General features: G+C 37.8%; 5 protein-coding genes across 6 annotated transcripts; 1 reads left to right on the top strand and 4 right to left on the bottom strand.

Annotated features, from left to right (window-relative positions):
• Window positions 1-654: 654 nt before the first annotated feature.
• LOC106346754 (cold-responsive protein kinase 1) lies at window positions 655-3138 on the bottom strand. Of its 2 annotated transcripts, none has more exons than XM_013786177.3 (7): window positions 2820-3138; window positions 2463-2544; window positions 2228-2343; window positions 1930-2140; window positions 1617-1860; window positions 1392-1542; window positions 655-1320 (listed from the first exon to the last, which is right to left on the bottom strand). In XM_013786177.3, exons 2-7 carry the CDS (start codon window positions 2518-2520, stop codon window positions 910-912), a joined length of 1191 nt encoding a protein of 396 aa, XP_013641631.1. In that variant the 5' UTR covers window positions 2521-2544; window positions 2820-3138; the 3' UTR covers window positions 655-909. The 2 variants fall into 2 exon arrangements, with proteins under 2 accessions (XP_013641631.1, XP_013641629.1); XM_013786175.3 differs by having other exon boundaries at window positions 2463-2550; window positions 2820-3137.
• Window positions 3139-4399: 1261 nt separating this feature from the next.
• Window positions 4400-7430, bottom strand: LOC106346755 (probable methyltransferase-like protein 25). Its single transcript, XM_013786178.3, has 12 exons — window positions 7199-7430; window positions 7025-7120; window positions 6858-6941; window positions 6713-6787; window positions 6323-6403; window positions 6049-6188; window positions 5739-5945; window positions 5482-5656; window positions 5305-5388; window positions 5096-5225; window positions 4881-5017; window positions 4400-4800 (listed from the first exon to the last, which is right to left on the bottom strand). The coding sequence occupies exons 1-12, from the start codon at window positions 7319-7321 to the stop codon at window positions 4618-4620; spliced, it is 1515 nt and encodes a 504-aa protein (XP_013641632.1). The 5' UTR covers window positions 7322-7430; the 3' UTR covers window positions 4400-4617.
• Window positions 7431-7689: 259 nt separating this feature from the next.
• Window positions 7690-8881, bottom strand: LOC106351357 (B3 domain-containing protein At1g16640). The gene is made up of 2 exons (XM_013791168.3): window positions 8659-8881; window positions 7690-8211 (listed from the first exon to the last, which is right to left on the bottom strand). Exons 1-2 carry the CDS (start codon window positions 8725-8727, stop codon window positions 7876-7878), a joined length of 405 nt encoding a protein of 134 aa, XP_013646622.1. The 5' UTR covers window positions 8728-8881; the 3' UTR covers window positions 7690-7875.
• Window positions 8882-11229: 2348 nt separating this feature from the next.
• Window positions 11230-14089, top strand: LOC106346756. The gene has a single exon (XM_013786179.3). The coding sequence runs from the start codon at window positions 11398-11400 to the stop codon at window positions 13882-13884; it is 2487 nt and encodes an 828-aa protein (XP_013641633.1). The 5' UTR covers window positions 11230-11397; the 3' UTR covers window positions 13885-14089.
• Window positions 14090-14774: 685 nt separating this feature from the next.
• Window positions 14775-18515, bottom strand: LOC106346757 (protein PAT1 homolog). The gene is made up of 6 exons (XM_013786181.3): window positions 18313-18515; window positions 17985-18056; window positions 17622-17773; window positions 17476-17532; window positions 17277-17340; window positions 14775-16935 (listed from the first exon to the last, which is right to left on the bottom strand). Exons 2-6 carry the CDS (start codon window positions 18016-18018, stop codon window positions 14948-14950), a joined length of 2295 nt encoding a protein of 764 aa, XP_013641635.1. The 5' UTR covers window positions 18019-18056; window positions 18313-18515; the 3' UTR covers window positions 14775-14947.
• Between the last annotated feature and the right edge of the window lie 2687 nt (window positions 18516-21202).

Below are 21202 nucleotides of genomic sequence, written 5' to 3'. Positions count from 1 at the left end.
CGGTTACACAAAATTTGTTTGGAAAATATTTTAGAAGTTCTAGAGCAAATTTACTAGACTATTAGTATTGTTGTAATATTCAAATTTGTATAATAATTATGTCTTCATGTATCTTTAAAAAAATTATTAAGTTTCTTTTGTAATATTCTTGTTGTCTAATTCTAGTTTTAAAATATTATAAATCTTATTTTAAAAAATTTCTTTAATTTTATGTGTAAATTTTAAATTTATAAAAATAAATTTAAAATATTTAAGGTATACAAAAGTATTAAAGATTAAAACGATAAATAAAAAATACTTAAGAATTATAAATATGATGTGCAATTAATTATAAGGACCAAGATGCAAATAAAAAATGAAACTTCAAATTTAGAGTTTTGAGAAGTGAAACATCATATTACTCTAAATTTGAAGTTTTGAAATTCCTTTTTGGAGATCAAAAAGTTTTATATTTGAAATTATAGAGTTTATTTTGGAGATGTTCTTATAAAAGATTTATGCTTTAGATGGAGGCCTAAAATTCTTAGAACAATTTTTCAAAAGAATTGGTTTTAAAATGTTGTTTTGCTCATATCCGATTTGTTGATTAAGCGGACTTTGTCCGAGGCCTATTCCAGTTTTTAGAACACGATCAGACAGAGAACACACCGTTCCTAACTAAACTACCTCTTTCATTACTTATTCAGATATTTTCTTTTTTAGGACCAATGCAGATTCAAACTTATATACATACACTCAAATCTTAGTTTAAAACTGAAGACAACCTTAACAAGAGTGAGGCAGAAAACCTCATTCTCTTACAGTTGCTATCAATTCAAAAATCTAACAGAAAACCTCTGTTTGCATCCAATAAAGAAGAAAAGATGATGATGAGAGACAGAAACATCAATCACTTTTTTTTTATCTTTTCTAAATAGTACTGCTGAACGAAGAAACCGCAGCAGCTGATGAAGCCCCTGATGAGTAAACATTTGAGTTGTCTCTAGTCCCGGAGCTAGACGATGCATTATAAGAAGAAGGGTTCGTGTAGTTGTTTCTGTTCACTTCGTCATCTGGCTTTGTTTCCACTACGGGTCCTCTCACTTTCAAGTCCATAAAATCAGATATCAAACCCGGCCTGGTTATTTTCCTTGTGTCTATATCCTTCTCCCCTGTCAACAGCTTCACCACCGTGGACATGGTTGGTCTTAGCTTTGGACTGTCTTGCGTGCACAGAAGACCGATTTTTAGGTACCGGCAAGCTTCCTCTGCGTCGAAGACTCCGTTTAGCCCTGCGTCGACAAGATCCACGAGCTCATTCCGCTCATAAAGTTCCCATGCCTGTGGAATGTAAGACAAGGTTAAGAGCTTAGACATGTCTAACTACAAAAGAAGAAAGGCAAGAGAGTTACTCTTTCTAGGAGATATTGATATTCAGTTGGTAACCGAGTGTTTTTGTTGCTTCTTGCACTGACTATCTCCATCAGAAGGACTCCAAAGCTGTATATATCTGCTTTACGCGTTAACTGTCCTCTAACAGCATACTCCGGCGCTAAATAACCACTGCACACAACACATGTTAAGACCTGAAGTTTTAAGCTCGAGTAAGAAAAGGAATCATGTGGAACTCAACTCACATTGTACCGGCGACACGAGTGCTGACATGAGTCATGTTGGGTGGCATAAGCCTCGCGAGTCCAAAATCAGAGATCTTGGGGGATAAGTCTCTGTCAAGTAGAATGTTGCTCGCCTTGATATCTCTGTGGATAATATGCGGCCTTACTTCTTCGTGAAGAAAGGCAAGACCTTTAGCAACACCAATGCAGATCTTGGCTCGAGTTCTCCAATCAAACTGTATCCCACTCCTAGTGTATCCCCCAGCTGAAAATAAAAACATTCATTCGGTTAGAAAATGATAAGCTGACACATTAAACAAAGTAGGAGAGTTACCTAGAAGCGTCTTGTCAAGGCTATTGTTCTCGAGGTAGTTGTAAATGAGAATCCTGTGATTCCCCTCCACGCAGCAACCATAAAGCTTGACAAGATTCTCATGCTGTATCTCTGATATCACGTTGATCTCAGTCAAGAACTCTTTAACGCCTTGTCTTGACTCAGCCGAGAGGACTTTGATAGCTGCGATTTTTCCATCTTTAAGATGGCCCTAAAGTCATCAAAAATGTTAGAAAAGATGAATTAGATAATTTTGAATAAGAAGAGTGCAAAACAATTGATTTTTTTTATCATTTACCTTATACACAGAACCAAACCCTCCTTCACCAATTTTATTGTGGGGATTGAAATCATCTGTAGCCTGACGAATCTCTTTGTATTTGTAAATCTTTACGTTTTGTATCGATGCGATTCCTGTTTTGCAAAAAAAGACACAACACACACTAAAATTAGAGGAAGCCAGTAACATACATGACTATGAAGAGTTAAAGCTCAGAAACTAGTAATCATATCCACTTGGTTTAATTAAGTACCTCCATCATCAACTTCAGAAGGTCCTCCTCCCCTTCGTGAGAACCAGGAGCAACCCATCAATGTAAGACAGAGACCTGACAACTGTTTCTGCCATTACCAACGGAAAAAAAACGAGACACAATTAAGAGATTTGATTTCAAGCTAGTGAAACCATACATAGATCGATTTCAATTACTTCCTCAATAAGAATCTCCCCAAAACAAAAAAACATCCTAGTGGGGGGACCATAAACCTCAAAAGTTAAAGCAGCAGCAAACAAAAAGCTGTCAACTTTGAATTTTGGTTTTTTTTTTCTCAAAACATAGAAACATTAGCAGATAAAACGAAATTCAAGACATGGAGAGAGAGAAACCCACCTGAGAGAGAGAGAGAGAGATTCAGACAGATATCGCAGGTAGAAGACTTGCTAAGTTGGTATAAAAAAGGCAGTGTCTTTACGCGATCAGAGTCGCTGTCTCTTCTTTTGCCGCGTGTGTGGATATCAGATTACGGATTCGTTGAAATGGAGTTAATAGATGGGAGGAATGAATAAGGAAGACGGGTCTGGTCTTCGAATGGTGGCTGGGTAAAAGTCAATGAGTCACTCGTAAGCACACGTCAGTATCTTCTTGTACGTTGCTCCGAGACGACCAAGCACGCTACCGTCTCTTTTTTAACTTTTTTTTTCTTCATGTTTTAAAAATGTCTCTCCGTTATGATTAACGGCTTTTAATAATCGTTTTAACTATTTGACTATTTTGTATTGTTATTAGCTACGTTGCACGGAAGCTTCATCGGACGTCCGTTTCCCGCTTCGGAACCGGAATCGGAATCGGAACCTTGTGGAAGCTCGCGGAATCTCGCTTCCAAAACGTTTCTAAAATATTCTCTTTAAAAACTTGTTGGAAGCTTACGATTCCGTTTTGGAATCACGCTTCCGTTTTAAAAAAAAATGTAATGTATATCAATAAAATATAAAACCATAGTTTTAATCTATATAAAATAAAAAAATTAATAGAAATGAATATTGAATTATACATATACAAATATTAAAAATAATACTATAAATCATCTTTATGCATTGAGATTTTTTTATTAAAGATATAGCACAAATTGAAATATATTGTGTCAATTATTTATCAAGTAATAAAAATAATTAATATAATATTTTTTGTAAACTTCATTTATGTGTATTTTTACAGTTTTAATATAAAATCATTTCAAAATTATTATAAATGAATAAATGCATTATTTCAAATTTAAATCATATAATTTTTAGTCCTAATTTTTTTAAAATTAATATATATATATATATTTATATATGGATATACGCTTCCAACACGTACCCGCTTCATAATATTTTAAAAAATCTCGTTTCTGCACTTCCTTACGCTTCCGCTTCCACGTACCCGCTTCCGTTTCCATGTAACATAGGTTATTAGTCTTTAGCTTTATGCTTCATTCATGCGCATAATTCTTCATTTCACTTTGAATTTGCTTTTCGAAGTATAGGCGAATGTCTTTTGTCCACTAAGGATGAACCAATTATTAGCCTTCTTGGTTACAATAGTCAAATAAATGCTGTTTTCAACATGTATCCTAAGAAAATCTAAACATCTTTTTTTTTTGTCAAAAGAAAAGCATCATGATATTCTTTTGTACTGCTTAACATTTTTTAATTCAAATAGTTGAATATATATTCCTCCACACGTAATTCACACACACAATGTATATGTTGTAATAATGAACAGCGTGTCAAATGGATAAATATAATTACAAATACACTAATCTTTTAAAACCATGAACAAATCTATTGACTAGGATTTTAATATAGCTGTTTAGTTTGTACTATAACAGAATCATGTAGATTTAGGTTTCAAATTGATGATTTCAGTTTTTTATAATTGCAAGTTGTAATATGAACGTGAAATAACAAATAAAAAAATGGAGTTGCTAATTAAGAATGAGTTTGTTTAATATGTAAAGTCAAAACATGAGTTTTGAAAGCAATTACGGTGGTAAAGTCAAAGGAAACCTTAATACATTTCCTAGTTTGTTTCTTGTACATCACGAACAACAAGAAAGAAATAAAACTGTGTTCACACAACGGAGAAAAAGCAGAGTCCTCTAGACACTTCAGGTGAAATCTCTTTAACTGCTCAATAAGCTTTACGGTCAAAGCCTTTTAGCAATGATGGCGACGTTCCTAGGTGAGAGGGTGGGGTCAAAGATGGGAAGCATTGAAACTTCAAGGGAGTCTCCTTGTTCTTGGAGAAACATAAGTCTATCAAGCAAGATCAATGTCTCAAGCACTGGTCCTAGTGCAGCTCTAATAGACCAGTAAGGTCCTATCAGTTCCTACATATTTTAGACAAGCATCCATCAAATGCATGAGAGAATCAGAGACAAAAGAGAGAGAGTTGAGGAATAGCTTTTACCGTGAATGCATTAGCTTCATTCCATGTGGCAGTCAGGTCAAGATCTTGAGGATGTTCTAGATTCAGGCGGGAAAATGCTGACAGGCAAAACTTCTCAAAAGAAGAACTTGTATGCGTCGTGGATTTCTTGTCGATGTCTGCAGTTAGTTATAGAGATTAAGCAAACCAATCTTGGTCTCGCCTAATTACAGAATCTACTCCATCTAAATCCTAACCTTTCCTGCTTGTTTCTAATTTTGATGGAGTTTCAAGAGCTTTTCTTTGCTTCTGACGACGGAAGGCCTTCCCTTGCCGCCCAATAGAAGGACTTGTCGCTAAAACCTCTGGATAATGTTTTGAAAGAACCTTCAAAGAGTCAATACGTTGTTGCTTTGTTAGAGACAATAGCTGAAAATTCGCAAACAGAACCAGACTTTATATTTACCATTTGGAAAGCAGCACGAAAAGAGTGCAACTCGAAGTTCTGCAGACCAGCATCTTCTCCCAAGCTGCTCCATCTCTCAGCACTCTGACAAACCACATCAAGTCTCCAATAAATAAATTCCAGAGAAGAACATACAAAACAACAACGCTACAACATTCAGAAACAGATATGCAATACCTGACAAGCTAGATCACGTGCATTTTTGCCAAGCGAGAATCCTAAAGATTTGAGACCAGCGCTCATGGGAAAACCACATTTGGAACACGAATCCTCACTTGTTTTCTCAGATAATAAGTTGTAACAGCAGCCAATGCTCACTACGGCTTTAACTTCTTCACACTCTATAAAAGTCCTGACGAAATCAAGTTGCAGATTGTTTCAGGTTTTAGGGTCTAAGCACAGCAAACTGAAACAACCAAAGCATTCAAACTAACCTTAGCATTGTAACGGATAGATCTCCACATGCATGGAGGCCAGCAAGCACAAGTGAACACGATCTCTTTGGACCTTCATTCAATGCACCTGCATCTAAATCCAAGTCATTTTCCTCCAGAGGAACATTGGTTAAGGATTTTAACATCTCTGTGGATAATACACGGCATGTAATCGTCGTTGGAGCATCTGGGCACTTGTTTCCTGAACTAACAGAGAAGAGGTTAAGTCTAAAAGACAAGTGTTGTGCGGAAAGAATAAGGAAAACAATGAGTGACTTTCCAAGTTAATATGAATAGACAATGTGCTTACCCAGATTTACGCATTTGTGAAGCAAAATGTTTTCTTATACGTGCTGCTCGTGCATCAGTTACATTTCCATGATGAGATGATGAATCAATCGCAATAACTGAGTGCTTATACTGGAAAGAAAGAACCTGCGCTAGATAACCCTGAAATAATATTTTCACAATGTTACATTGTTTAACACACTTATGGAAAACTATATACTTTTAAGTTATATAAAAGCGAAAAACTCATCAAGCAAAAAGTTCCTTGGACAACCAAAGGGATTGAAGTCAGATACCTGGCCAGAACCGACATCAACAACAGTAGATTCTCCAACACTGTTAACAACTGAGCTGACAACAGAGGAAAGAACTTCAACCTGCTACCAAGAAATTCATGAAAACATATTTACCAAATAAACGATTGAACTAAAACATTGGTTTTGCACCAAGAAATTTTATATAAATGTTATGAGCTTTAGGTGATTATCACAACTAGAATACTTCTCTATTTTTTTTACATGTGAAGTAACAAATGGTTGGACTTGGACCTGATCAGCTACAAACCATTAGATATTCTCTTTTCAATTTTAAGTTACTTGGATTGGGGTTAGTCACCAACTGAAAGAAACAGCTGCAAACTTCTGAAGGCCATACCAAAAAGTAGACATCATTGAAAGAAACCGTACCTCATGTTTTTTCTTGAGATTCATGCCTTGTGAAAGAACGGTGCTAAGCGGTGTCACATTCACATCTCCGAGTATCTGCCAACAGCGGAAAAATGATTTTAACATATTCAGGTCTAGAGTCTATAATACAAGGGAGAGTTTATACCGTCTGTAAATCAGCTTGCTCTCTAGGAAACGATAGAGACCTTAGCGTGTGAACAAAGTCCTTGAGTGAAGCAGGCCAGTGATCCTAACACACAGACGCGTATCAATCACTACTTTTAAGCCAAACTAAACCAGACCCTTTGTTATTAATCAAGTTCTCAGCTTTACCTGAACAGTACCGGAGGGAATGAGAAGAATATTCTCCAGCTTCTCATTCCTTAGGCAGCTCATCCAGTCCTCGTCAACAGCTTCCCATTGCTTATCCTGAAATTAACAACAAACCCATCAAGAAGACGAACTTTTTAAGATTGTTTCCACCGGAAAGATCAAAACTTTGGATACCTTGAAGAAATTGACAACGTGAGCATTGATCAGGAAAGAGAAGGGTTTGAGGAAATCAATAATGGCGGTGATCCATTCTAGGGTTTCAGATCTCGTGTTGCAAGAGTACTTGCCGCTCTTCATTTTTCTCCGACGGCCCAAGTAGGGAAAGGGTTGAACTTTCCGCCGCTAAACGCCGGCGAAAATAACAGAGAAGAACACTTGCTTAGCCAGTCTAAAATTATTTCTAAAAAGACCCCGTGACTTTTTAATTTATTCAATTTGGGCTAATACTTATTATTTCTAACAAATACATCCTTCCTGTCACGTGACCAAAGCTGAAACCTTCTCATTTGAACCGAGTATTCAACATACAATAATGCTACCAAATACTTTTTTTTTTGCTACCAAATACTTTATCTCGTTCTCTTTGTTAACACTCTCTTGTGTGAAATACAAATATCACATGAATGATAAACAAACAAGAGTCTTTTAATCCATCTTCTAAACCGTTCTAAACAAGGATTTATCATTTATAGCAGACAATAAAGGGTTGGTGTTCATTAGATTAAACATCTTGTTACATAGACTCAAATAAATAAACTGATATACTAATAGACTCAAATAAATAAACTGATATACTAACTTTAAAAAGCAGCATTTGCTTCCCACCTACGTGGATGATACATACTCAAGTTTCAGTTACTCTTGTTCTTCTCTTCCTCTTCTTCTTCTTCGCCGGTTGCATAGTCACCAACATCTACTACGGCTTGAGGAAAGACTCTAAGCTCGCTAACCCCGCCATGACCAAATATGACAACATAAAAGGTCCGGTCGCAATCATAGATGAATTCCATCATCTTCCCGTCTTCAAGCTCGTTATCCTTTACAAAGTTTTCCCAACCAACAGTTAAGAACACAGTCTCTCCTCTTTTCTTCATCCTAATCGTCCAGGATCTCCCATAGTAGTCTAGGAGCTCCACCGTATTTGGCAATGGATCCGGAAAGTATTCGTTGAAGGCCAACGGAATCGCCTTAACATATATGATAACATACAAATTCAACCTCTCAGAACACACAATAGAAGCAGCAACGCACAACACAAGAGACTCTAGTTCCAAAAATAAACAGTCTTGAATGTTTTCAGTCTCAAATAAATACTTTCTTTCGGCAGCTAAGGCGCTCTAATCATATCTAAATAAATAAAGTAAGATAGTAAGAATATAACATGATATATAAAAACAAAGAGCCACCAAACAACAGATCTGATAATGACACATTTCTGCTTTTTTGGGCTAATTTGAAGCTACAGAACAAAAACAAAATTTAAGGCGACTTTAAGTTCTTTTCTCAAAAGCAGTTTAACTTTAAAACCCCATAAGTCTCTAAATTTTCTTAAAAATATATGTACAAAATATTTATTTTACTCTGAAGAAAGCAAGCAAAAAAAAAGAAAGATAGAGAGAGAGAGAGATTGTCACCAATGATTTAGCTGACTTATGTAAGATGAAAGGCTTAATAAAACGTTGGTCCTCATCAGGGGCAGCCATGGGAAAGAAAATCTAGAGATTTAAGAGAAAGTAAAGTTAGACACTTTAAATCCTTGTGTACAGAAACGGGAAGAGAAATTTTTTTGTTTTGTTGTTTTTTCTGAGCTAAGGAGACGATGATGTCATATTCAAACAACTTGCCAGCTTTTATGACGTCCCGTAAAACGAACCCTGACGATATAAATGAACTCTTAATACTATTGGGCCGAGTGATGGAAGCCCAGTAGCCTCATTCAAACCCGTACAGATTGAAATGAGGGCTTTTAATCTTGAAGCTAATAGAACTCAAAACCCTATAGTTTTCCACTATATAAATCTCACTCCTTTAGGTTCCGAAAAGTTGCAAATATGTTTTTTTTTCTGATTCAGTATCATTTTTTTTTTTTTTGTCAATAGTACTATTGGTTTTTGTGTGTTTCTCAAAAAAAATTATGAGAGGTAGAGAGCGATGATAATGATGATGATGATGTTACCATAGAACAATCCAACTCTGACATCTTCTGATGAATTTTACATCATGCACTACCATCTGAATCTCGCTCTCTCTCTATTATTTTAATTTTATATCGTTAAGTCTTTAGCTTGTTCCAAAACCGTCTCACCGGGTCTTAGTTCATCAGTTAGGCCAATGACAAGTTCGACTCGATTTTGTTAGACGCACATATTGTGGTAATCAAGAAAATATCAGGATATATGATTTTGATAATAAATGTGTCATATAAGTTTATTATTTTAGAATAGCCTTTTGACGTTAAAAAAAAAAAAGTTTATTATTTAGATTTCTTAACAAGGCAATTCAGAAGAATCTTCAAAGACAGATCATGAATATGATTTTGATAATAAAGTTGACCTAAAAGAATTTGATGATAAATATGTAAGATTATTTAGTGGGGTCACATATGTTAAGGAATAAATATGATAGAGCCATTAATCAATTAGCATATTTAAGTGGTCACTATTGTGAATAAGGAAAATGCTTGGGCATAAGTGTTATGAAATATTTATATGTGGATACCTTAAGTAATTTCTAGTTTAATGAAGGGCTGAATTAGAAATTAATTCTCTATATATAAAGAGGTTTATGGTCCCCAAAACAACCCTAGCCGAAAATAAGGAATTCTCTACATCCCATCACTAGAGAACTAAAGTCACATAGAGTTTGTTTTGGAAGATCCATTCTCTAACTTCGGGTACCCTTTCAGGTTTGAATCGGATATTTCGGATTTTTGGATATTTCGATATAGAGGTATAGAACCCGTTCGGGTATTTCTGTACTTCGGGTCGGGTTCGGATATTTTTAGTTGGGATTCGGTTATTTCAGATCGGGTTCGGATATTTAGATTTTAGAAAAAAAATTAAATTTTTCATTTCTCAAATTTCTTGTATTTAAAAATATAAGTTTCACTTAACTAATTTAACTTTCACTTAACTGTTTTTTTTTTATTTTTATTAGATTGAACGGTTAATATATTTGGACATAACATTTTGAAACTAAAAAGATAGTAATTTGATTATTGTTTTTAAATTTTGGATGTAACTTTTTGAAATAAAAAACTTGACATGCATTTGAGTGAATAACAAATCATTTTTTTCGTAATTGTATATATACCATATGAACTTAAATTATGTGTAGTATCAATATAAATATTTTATATAAAATAAGATATGTAAACTAGAAATATAAGGTTAATTATATATATGTTCGGTTATCTTCGGATATCCATTCGGGTTCGAATATTATCCATTCGGGTTCGGGTATCCAATCTCTCATAATTCAATACCCGTTGGGATATTTTGCTACTTCAGTTCGGATTTTGGTTCTGATTTTTTGGATCGAGTTCGGATACCACTTTGGATACCGGGTAAAGTACCCACCTCTAATTTTCTCTATTTAAAAAAGGGTTGCCAACGGCTCTGTTCTTTTATTTCGTAAGTGAAAGCCTTAACGGCTAGTTTATATAAGGATCATACGTGTCTTCATCGAAGCCGTCCAAAATAGACAACGGTGATTCATCAATACCAATTGAATAGAATATTTTTAAAGTTGACCTCAATGTTTTGAGAAACATCAATTTCTTCTCAAATGTTTCTATATTATCCACTAAATCCAATTTAGACACAAACTCAAGGTAAAAAAAAAAGACTTCTCAAGGAATCAAACGGAATAAAAATACTCGTATTCAAATCTTATTCTACACCATTAATCCAATTTAGACACAAACTCAAGGTTAAAAAAAAAAAAATTCTCAAGGAATCAAACGGAATAAAAATGCTCGTATTCAATCTTATTCTACATAGAATGGTAACTTATCCTTATATTGCCACTGCAAAACCCCCCACTAAAATAGTGAATCACAGAGCATATCACATTTAAAAGTTTATGGGAGATAATTGAAACCTTTGGAAAACGAAGAGGTTTTGTTTCAAAAAAGGAAAACCAAGGGGTTCAATTTACAAATATAAAAACCATTTTGTATATATAACATAAATACGCCAAACGTGCAACTAGCCGTTACGATCTCTCCTCACTGTCCTTTTAAAATTCAAAATTGTGGGATCTTTTAAGCATCCAACGTAATCTTTCAGATTCTTGATATCTTCTTTCCTTTAACGAGCAAAAGAACTGAGATCCTCTAAATAACTCATTCCTAGAGATTTCAACCATCAATCATGGATTCTTCTTCTCCTTCGATCCCTTCCCGTCCAAACCCTAAACCAAGAAACTCCGAGACAGGAGATCTGATGCGGCGGAGCTTTCGAGCCAGCCCATTTCCTGGGAAACTCACCCGGGGGGCCGAGTCTGGGGATAAGGAGAACCAGATCTCAGATGCGGTGGTCAAAGCTCCAAAGGCTTCCAAGAACTTCATGTCGCCGACCATTTCTGCTGTTTCCAAGATCAATCCGTCACCGAGGAAGAAGATCTTGTCTGACAAGAACGAACTGTCTCGTTCCTTCGACAAAACCCATCATCAACATCCTCAGGTTCGGTCTTCTGTCACGTTTTGTGATGTGGTTAGCTTCATTGGGGAAGAAGATAAAGATAAAGATCAGATTTTTATCTGTGAAAAGAAGAAGGAGGAGGAGGGGGAGTCTCATGACGTCACTGTTACTGATATGGATGATTCGAGCTTCGACGTTAGTCCTCTCCCTGCTTCGGTTCCGTTCACGTTCCCTGCGTTTGAGGCGAATGAAGTTGATGCGTCGGTGACGCCTTACGATCCGAAGAAGAATTACTTGTCGCCGAGGCCTCAGTTTCTTCATTATAGGCCAAATCCAAGACTCGAGCATGCTTCTGAGGAGTGTAAGCAGCTTGAGGAGATTTTTAGCTCTGATAGCTCTTCTGCTGATACTGATTTGTCTGGAGAGGAGAGCCAACAAGAGGAGGAAGTTGCTTCTCAGCAAAGTGTGGAGGCAGAGGAGAGCCAGCACGAAGAGGAAGTTGCTTGTCAGCAGAGTGTAGAGGCAGTGGAAAGCCAACAAGTGGAGGAAGGTGTAGTAGCAGTAGAAGAAGAGGGTGAAGTAACCCTAGAGGAGAGTGATGATGAGGAGCACTTGGAAGCAGTGGAGAGTGAAGAAGAAGAAGAAGAAGAAGAAGAAGTAGTGGTTGGTGAAAGCACTGAAGAAGCAGAAGAAACTCATCAGGTCCCAAGACAATCTCGGTTCAAGATATCCAAGTTGCTTGGTTGGATCTTGGTTCTTGGTGTGGCGTACACGTTATTGGTTTCCTCGGTGACAATTATTCAGCCTAACATCAGTCAAGCTTCACAATTCTACAAGTTTCATATCCCACCAGAGATCACAACGTCCGCAAGAGAGAGCTTTGAGCAGTTGAGTGAGAAGCTTGGGATGTGGGCTGGATCATCACTTGTTTACATGGATAAGTTGATCTCTAGTCTACGAGAAGAAGAAGGGTATGGTCCGTTTCAGTTCCATAATCTTACTGGTGTTTTGGAAGAGACAAGATTGTCTGATGCTGTTTTCCAGCCAACGAGTGGTAAGATCAGTGTTGCTAGGTCGCTAGTGGATAGCCTAGACGTGAGCATTGAAATGGATACAGAAGAAGAGAATGGTGTTACTCAGGAGCCTGAAGAACTGGAGAGCAGTGGTGAAACCGAACTTGAAGATGTCTACGAAGAGGATAGCAATGAACTGGAGCAAGAGAGTGAAGGAGGAGAGATCACTTTGGCCACAGTTACAGAGATGAATGTGGGTGAAGTGTATTCAGAATCTCTTTCTGAAGAAGAAGAGAGTGGTGGCCAAGATACTGATGGTGTTGAAGAGCAGAGAGAATATGAAGAAAATGAAGTTCATGAACATGAAACTACATCAGCCCAAAACGATGAGAAGATGATGGAAGAATCTGAATCCACCGGACACCATCTTGATGATGTGGAGCCTGCTGCAATCAGTGGTCACCAGCAAGAAGACACTAGTGCATTAGCCAACTCTGACAATGTACCAGAAGAAGGAGGTATTGGGGAAACTGGTGAAGCCAGCTTGGATGTTTCAGCAGAAACTAGTGATGTAGATGGTAATGATTTGGAAGAAGAGAGTGGGATTGGTGAAGAACTTTCTGTTAATGCAGAAGACTGGAAGGAGATACTGTTGAACAACCAGAAGAAAGTGATAGTCTTGGTGTCGACTGTGCTGGTTATGCTTGCTGCAGCAGCTGCTTTCTTGTTAGCTAACAAGAAGGTAAAACCTGTGATGCAAGAAGAAGATGAACCAACAACAATCTCTGACGCTAAAGAGGTAAACGTTGAGCATGCGCCAGTAGAGAATCTGATCAAGGAAAGGCTGTCTTCACTGAACTTTCAGGAGGAGGAAGAGGAAGTTAATGATGACAGGAAAAGAGAGGAGGTATCATCATTCCCTTCTGAGATGAGTTTCAGTTTCCACAAGGACAAGTCATTACGCAGCTGCAGCAACAGGGATGAGCTTAAGGAATATCAAAGCGGTGGAGGTAGGAAGAGTAATGACAGCGGTGAATCAATGGCTTCATCGGCATCAGAATACTCCATAGGGGGCTCTGTCTCATACGGAAGTTTCACAACATACGAGAAGATACAAAAGAGGAGTGGTCGTAAAGAGGAAGAGATGGTAACACCAGTGAGGCGTTCAAGCAGGATCAGGAACCATCAACATTCTGGACAATGAATTTAGAATTTAGCTTTAGACTTCATGATGTACTCCTACTGATCTGTAGCAAGCTTTTTCATCTCACTGAAGCTTAGTAGTATGTTGAGTTTGTTGTGATTCTCTCCTTTAAAGTTTCTTGCTTTAGTATTTGTCTGACATTGTACTTCAACAGTGTGATGAGCCTCTTTTGGCTTTGTTTTAATAATATGTTTGTTTTTCATCACAGTATAGCCTTGTAGGTAAAACCTTAATGGCTTATAGGTAAAACCTTGGCTTTTGCTGTGATAATACAATAGCTTGGACTACATTGGATTCATCATTTTTTCCATCAATTACCATATTCTACCTAAGACTCTTTGCTTCTCAGGCTTAAGATTACAACCTTGCCTTTGTTTAAACGTAAATGGACAAGAGAATCAAGTTCTCAAACAAGTTGTTCTTTAAACTTGGGTTCAAAAGTCAAAACGAAAAAATATAGCAGAAATACAAACGTTTGAAACACACTAGGAGTAGTATTTTATTCGGGACATATTTTACCTTTCTTTTTTTCTGAGATGGGTCATAAAGTTAAGTTTGTAAGACATGAACATGAGAATCATGAATACATAAGCGAACTCATAGCCAGACATATCACCCATTCTTTTACTTCAACAATGATCATTGTTCTACGAGGCTTGTTTATTAGCCTGCAATTCACCTACTAATACCATGGTGGTACATTTGAATTGATCGAGAGGCAATACACATCACAGCCCCAAGAACACTTAGCTACACTATCAGCCACTTTGTTCGACACACATTAAAAGACAAAAAAAAAATGAAACAAAAACCAAAGTAAGATTTTGGTCCCGAGGAAAAAATCAAAACCGTTAGACCTTCTCAGTCATCTTAAATAAAACACATCCAAACATAGAACAGTAACTGCCATTTGCTATCTTTTATGTAAAACAAGCTTTAAACCTTCCCTGTACATGCAAACTTCTCCTGTTTCTTTCACATCATTAATGTCATCAAGAAAAAGAAAAAGAAATCAAAGAAAGAAGAGTTCTGCTCCATGCGGAACTTTCGTTTTTTCTTACTATCATTGACTTATGACTGTGTCCGTTTTCTGGCTACCAAGCTTCAAGAACTCCACAAGTATTCTCTTTTGCTCATCACTAATGTGTGGGAAACTCGCACGTAGAAGCTCGATTGGCATTTCCCTGACAATGGCTTGTGCAGCAGCTTCAGTCATCTCTGCGCCAAAGTGTGGTGACAACTGCGAATTCAAGTTCTGCATTATACTGTCGTACTTGCTGATGCAATGTTTCATCAGCAAGTTGAAGAACTCATCAAAGGACGCACGCCACAGATTCATGCCTGCGTTGTTGTAATGATTAGCACGGAGAAGCTCGGCAGCTCTATCGAGTGCACATTTGAGAATAACCGTAGCTTCGTCTCCCACGGGACTACCCAAGGGACGAAGCGGTGGCTGTTCAGAAGAACAAGAAACCGCTGCTAGGCACGCACTTACGGGTCCAAGATCCATGGTTTGAATGCACAAAACGATGACTTTCGCAAGTTTGATTGTAGTTTCCCTGGTTTCGGTATCTGACGACCGAGCTCCGAACAAGGACCTTAAGTGTCTGAAAATGGCCATGGAAACTATTCGCATCAGGTCGCTGCCAGGGATAAGAAGCTGGAGGTACCTTGTAAGTAGCTTCCGACCCTTTCGAAGGGAGATAATCCTCAGAAACACGAGGTTATCCTGAGATTCAATCCCATCGTTTTGCCCATTCTTGCCGAGAGGGTCAACAAGCTGCAGCGACACTGCAAGCCCATCCAACAGAGCTTGCCGCTTTTGCCTCAACTGGTTTCCACCGTCTTGGACTTGATTGAACTTTAAGAACCGGTCAATATCATCTACTTCCAGGAAGAGGTAGAGACCTTCCTCAATAATCACCCTAGCTGCAAGCATTGGTTCTTGTTCGAGAGGCTTGGCTGTATCCTTATGCTCCAGGTTACCAGATTTAGGATCCATTTCAAGCAGAGGACGAGGCCTGCGGACAGAAGAGAAAGGAACTCGACCAAGAGCGTCAACATGAAGAAACGCATGGGGCTCGTTGTTAGTACGTGCACGAGATGGAAGGTCTCTCAAATGATTCGGACAGAAGCGATGCTTCTGCTTTTCACCCTCAGGTTTCTTAGCAAGACGAGCCTGGTGGTAATAATCATCCACGTAAGGATCATTGGTAAGTGTGCCTGCAAGCTGGATTTTTAGCATGTTCTCTATTTCATCAGCTGACATGTATTTTGACCGGAAACGACTATCTCTCCTTTGAAGACCGCCATCAAAACTCTGTTGATGAAACCGCATGTTTTGTCTGTTCCCCTGACCTGATCCTGGTCTTGCTTCCCGCATATCACCAAACCCAAGCATTGCATCATAACTGCCTGAGGATGAAGAACGAGAAAGGTGGGAATTAAAAAACTGAGGTTGCATTCCTGGCAAATGCCCATGAGGCTGCATCGGATGTGGTATATTATTCTGGTGAACCGGCATCTGAGGCATCCTCTGCTGTGGAGGCAACAAACCGTTTTGATGAGGTAACTGTTGTTGTGGCAACATGTTGTTCATGATCCCAGAAGTATCCTCAGGATACATGTTTGGCCGATTCATCCATTGAGCTGGTGGGCGATTGTTCAGAGGTTGAAACTGAGGCACGTTTCCAGGGAGCTGTGGTGACCCATGATGCATGCCAACCAACCGAGGATGAGAACCTGGAAAAGGGGAGAGATTTGGAGATCCCATATGAGGCCCACCAGAATGATATTGCTGATCTGGCGGTCTGCCACCAGATGACTTTGGCAGAAGAATAGGTTCGCTGGAAAATTGTTGCTGATGCTGTTGCGGCCGCTGGAGATGCTGTGGCTCAGGATATGATATTGCTCGGTGCAGGTTTCTTTGCTCAATAAGATCTGGAGTAGAAAAAGGCTGAGATATCCACCTTTTGTCATTGGAATCCAGTATCTGCTGGCCATACAAATTTGGCAACTCCTCCCCCTGGTTCCGTCCATCAACAAAATAATCTAGGAAGAAAGATGAATGATAAAGGGGTTAATTACCGATCTAGTGAACTGCTAACCCTAAAGCCTTAGTACAAGACACGGAAGATCCCAAAAGTGATGCCCAAACAACCACAACATGAATAAAGAAAAATGAGCTGGAAGCTGGAAATCTATCACACCATAAAATTCTCAAGTAATGAACACAACTAAATAGAACATCCTCTATATTCCCCATAGAGAAACTTAAGATCAGCTCTGACCTACAGACAGTATGCGATGAGCAAAATTGATGCAACAAACAATGATATCATTTATTTGTTCCTTGTGTAAAGAGATAATATTCAATGCACATAATAACTCACTCTGTCTTGATCCATTGTCAGCTATTGGTACCGTGCTTCTATGTCCGTCATGATCCCTATTCAGCTGTAACAGCAAAGAATAAAACTCCTCAGGTTATAAGCTTCAAGAAAATAAGTTCTTGCTCGAGCACAAGCAAAGAGAACCACGAGATGATGGGAGTACGACAATTAATCAGAGCTTGGTTTAAAGCTAGCTGACCTTTGAAAATGTGCCAGCAAGATCATCAACGTCGGAGAGAGTTCTGGAAAGTTCAGTCTGCAAGTATTGAGGAGAACTGTAAGTCACACATGAAGACATGGAAGAGATTAAAAAAAAGATGGGGTTGAGGTATAATAAATAATAACCTCTTCCTTATGAAAGGCGAAATCTTGTCCTATCCCAGCAGCAGCAAGAGGAAACTCGTCTTCTTCGTCATCCAAGCCACCAAGCTCAACCTCCTCAACAACATGGTTCCCAAAAAAGGCATACTGAGATGCATCAAAGACAGAATCACCACCTGCACCAAAGAAATAATCAAATTAAGCTATGTGGATCTCTAAAGGATAATACTTTACTCCAGCAATGAATTGATTAGGAGATGAAACTGTTGCAAACCAGGAATGAATCTCTATTCATGAACCATCGAAGATGGAGATCAAGCTAGCTTGAGATAAAAGCTACTTAAAAAAAAAAAAGAGTATACTTGAATAATAGAGAATCAACAAAACCTGTAGAGATATCTCCAATCTGCTTTAGATCCATGGACGCGGAAGCTTGTTTGAATAGTACTACTACTCCCACTGCCAAATCCAGCACCAGTATTATTAGTCTTAGCTTTATTTTAAAAGAACAAAACTTGGAATCGATTGAAAGAAATAATCGGAAAACCCAGATTAGACCAAAAAAAAAAAGAGTTGAACGGAGAAAACAAAACCCTAAAACGATGCAGCTATCAAAAAATTCAATTTTTTTCGAAATCCTGAACCCCTAAATGTATACTAGGACACTGTGAATCTCAGATCAAAATCGGATTACAGCGGAAAAAAGGAAACGAACCGTTCTGGAGGAGGAGGAGGAAAGCAGATAGAATTGGCTGCTGCCTCCAGGAACGATGAGAGCGAGAGAAGTTTGGGATTTGAGGGAAATGAATGAATGATGGATAAATTTGGGTTACTTTGACAAAATTGAAACCAAACAAAAATTTCTTTTAGGAGAATGAGGAGAGGAGGTGGTGATGTGGGGTTGGGCGGTTGCCAGCTTTATCTTTTGAAAAGGATGTGTATTTTATTTTCCCTTTCTTTTTTTTTATTAATGTTTTATTGATAAGTTCTTTAACTTACATAAACCGACCATAATTTTTTTAATACGATGCGGAATGGTTGTGCGACCATAGTTTAGACAATTCTTGATTACCAGCATTGTTAAATCGATTAGAACATTTTTCTAATGATTAGTTGAGTTTTTAAATTACGAGTTGCTACTTCATAGCTTTTTTTTTATTTTGAAAGAAGAAAAAAAACAAAATTCATGAAATTAATGGCAAAACGAATAAACGAAGAGAAGTTTACATTGAGAAACACTTTGTGTTTTTTGTTAACGCTGAAAAGCACTTTATGGATATAAGACACATTGTTGGACAGCTGTCTTTTTGGTGGACACAAAAGTCCTTTAAAGAACCAAACCAGATATCTCCTCAATTAGAATAAATGAAAAAGGTGCAAAAGTAAAAGTAGTTGTATGGATTTTAGGGTCTCTTTCCTGACCGTCGGATCATTTTTTAAAAGAAGATCTAATGGCTCAGAAGAGGCGTATTGGTTTGGCTCGTAATAAATGTTGTTCCTTAAACGTAACTTGTTGTAGGTTTCGTTTTTCAACGAAGGTGAGAGATAAGGCGAGGAGAGATATAAGAGATAGAACAGATCGCTTCAGAAGTCACGGTTATTTTGGTTATGGATGTCTTGTTTGTGGTTGTGGTGGTGTATTCAAAATAGCATCCACATGTAGATTGGATTGTGGCTAAAGAAGGTGTGGCTACATGGGTGTTGTGGTTGAAACCATCAAGGTGGGTTGTGGTTAGAGAGGTTATGGCTACATGGGTGTTGTGGTTGAAACCATGAAGTTGGGTTGTGGTTAGAGAAGTTGTGGTCAGAAGAGGCATATTGGTTTGGCTCGTAATAGATATTTATAAATTGAATAAAGAAGAAAAAAATTTGTGAATCGATACATTATGGATCTGATTCGTCATTTAGTAAAGTTTCTCTGTAAAATCATTCATCATTCATCATTATCATGAAACAACGATTAAGATTTTCTGTGGACACAATTCAGTGGTCGAACACACTTCTGTGGACACAATTTATGTGAACGTGAAAAAGTTACAAAATTTTCCGTGGACACCGTATCTACCACCACCTTCTCCTCCTCATGTCTTCCACCTCATATTCACATCAACCACCACAACATCCACCAACACGGCATCCACCACAACTTCCTCCTCCTCACATCTTCCACCTCCGTATCCACATCCACCACAACAGCATCCACAGCCACGACATCCACCACCACATCCTCCTCCTCACGTCTTCCACCTCCGTATCAACATCCACCACCATAGCATCCACCATCACGGCATCCATAATCACCACCAGCTCTTCATCCTCACGTCTTCTACCTCTGTATCTACATCCACCACAACGGCATCCACCACCACCTCCTCCTCTCGGGTAAATCAATTAGTTTATCTGTCGGGTGAATCAATAAGTTTATCTGTCGGAAGAGGAGAGGGATCAATAAGTTCAAGGAGCGGAGTCTAACCTTCCAATTGTAGTTTTTCTAGACTTTTGATGTCGAGAGCAGTCTCTGAGAAGATGATAACGCGAAAGACGAAACACAAATCCAACTTCCGTGAGGAGGGACAGCAAATCAAAAAGAGGAGGGTTTGGGCAGAACTTCGATTATGAAATTAGATTTGGGGCCAATTTCAGATTATGAAATTTGGATCTACAAGATGTCGCCGTAGAAAATAATTAGGGTTCATCGGGTTTTGTAAAAAGGGGAAAAGATAAGGTGAGATTGGAGAGAGGTGTGTTCAACGGGTTTTGTAAAAAGTTTAAAAAGTTTGGAGAGAGAATTGGTTGGGTTGAGTTATCTAGTTAACTAAAAGTTAGGTTGAGTCATCTAGTTAACTAAAGGTTGAGGTTATATTAGTAAACCTAGCAAAAGAAAGTGTGTTGTAGCACAATGTGTCTCTGAGTGAAATTGGAAACACAGAATGTGTCTCTGAGGGTAAAAATTTCATAAAGGAAACACAACATGTAAAAAGCCTAAAAGGCCATCAAAAAGTTAGCCATGGCCTTATAAGCTAAAAGAAAGAAAAATTTACATTGAGGGACACATTTTGTCTTTTCAATTACAGTATAAGACACAATGCACATGTGACACACTTATTATGGTTGATTTGTCCATTTTATCCTTCTATATATATTATACAGTTATATGTGTTTTAATTTATTTATCTTTATTGTTCTTTTGTGTTCAATTTCTTCACCGACAACAAATACTAAATTAAAACACAATTGAAACAAAGAATATCTCACCTCGATATAATTTCATTTTACCATCTAAATGTAATTATCAACAGTTTCAATCAAGTTATGGATCCATCATTCCAACTTGTCCACAATCCATGTTTCTTATTTTTTTATTCATGCCGTTTAACCCTCCACCGTTTCCGATTTCTTCCTCAGCCCAGAAAATGATGTCTGTCACAGTCCTTCCATCAACTTCACCAGATTTGAAGGTTCAAAGACCATCAGATTCGGATCTCCGCCGAACACGTTAACGAAGCTTGTATTTAAGTTTATGATTACCAAAAAAATCGAAAAAAGTCCCAAATATACTTCAATTCACGAACCCTAATTCCACCTTTTTCTAGATTTTTCTGGTT

The sequence above is a fragment of the Brassica napus genome, chromosome A6 (genome assembly GCF_020379485.1).
Source record: "Brassica napus cultivar Da-Ae chromosome A6, Da-Ae, whole genome shotgun sequence".
In the NCBI taxonomy this organism is placed as follows: domain Eukaryota; kingdom Viridiplantae; phylum Streptophyta; class Magnoliopsida; order Brassicales; family Brassicaceae; genus Brassica; species Brassica napus.
The sequence above is the reverse complement of the archived record's forward strand: the minus strand, read 5'-3'. Positions and strand labels throughout refer to the sequence as shown.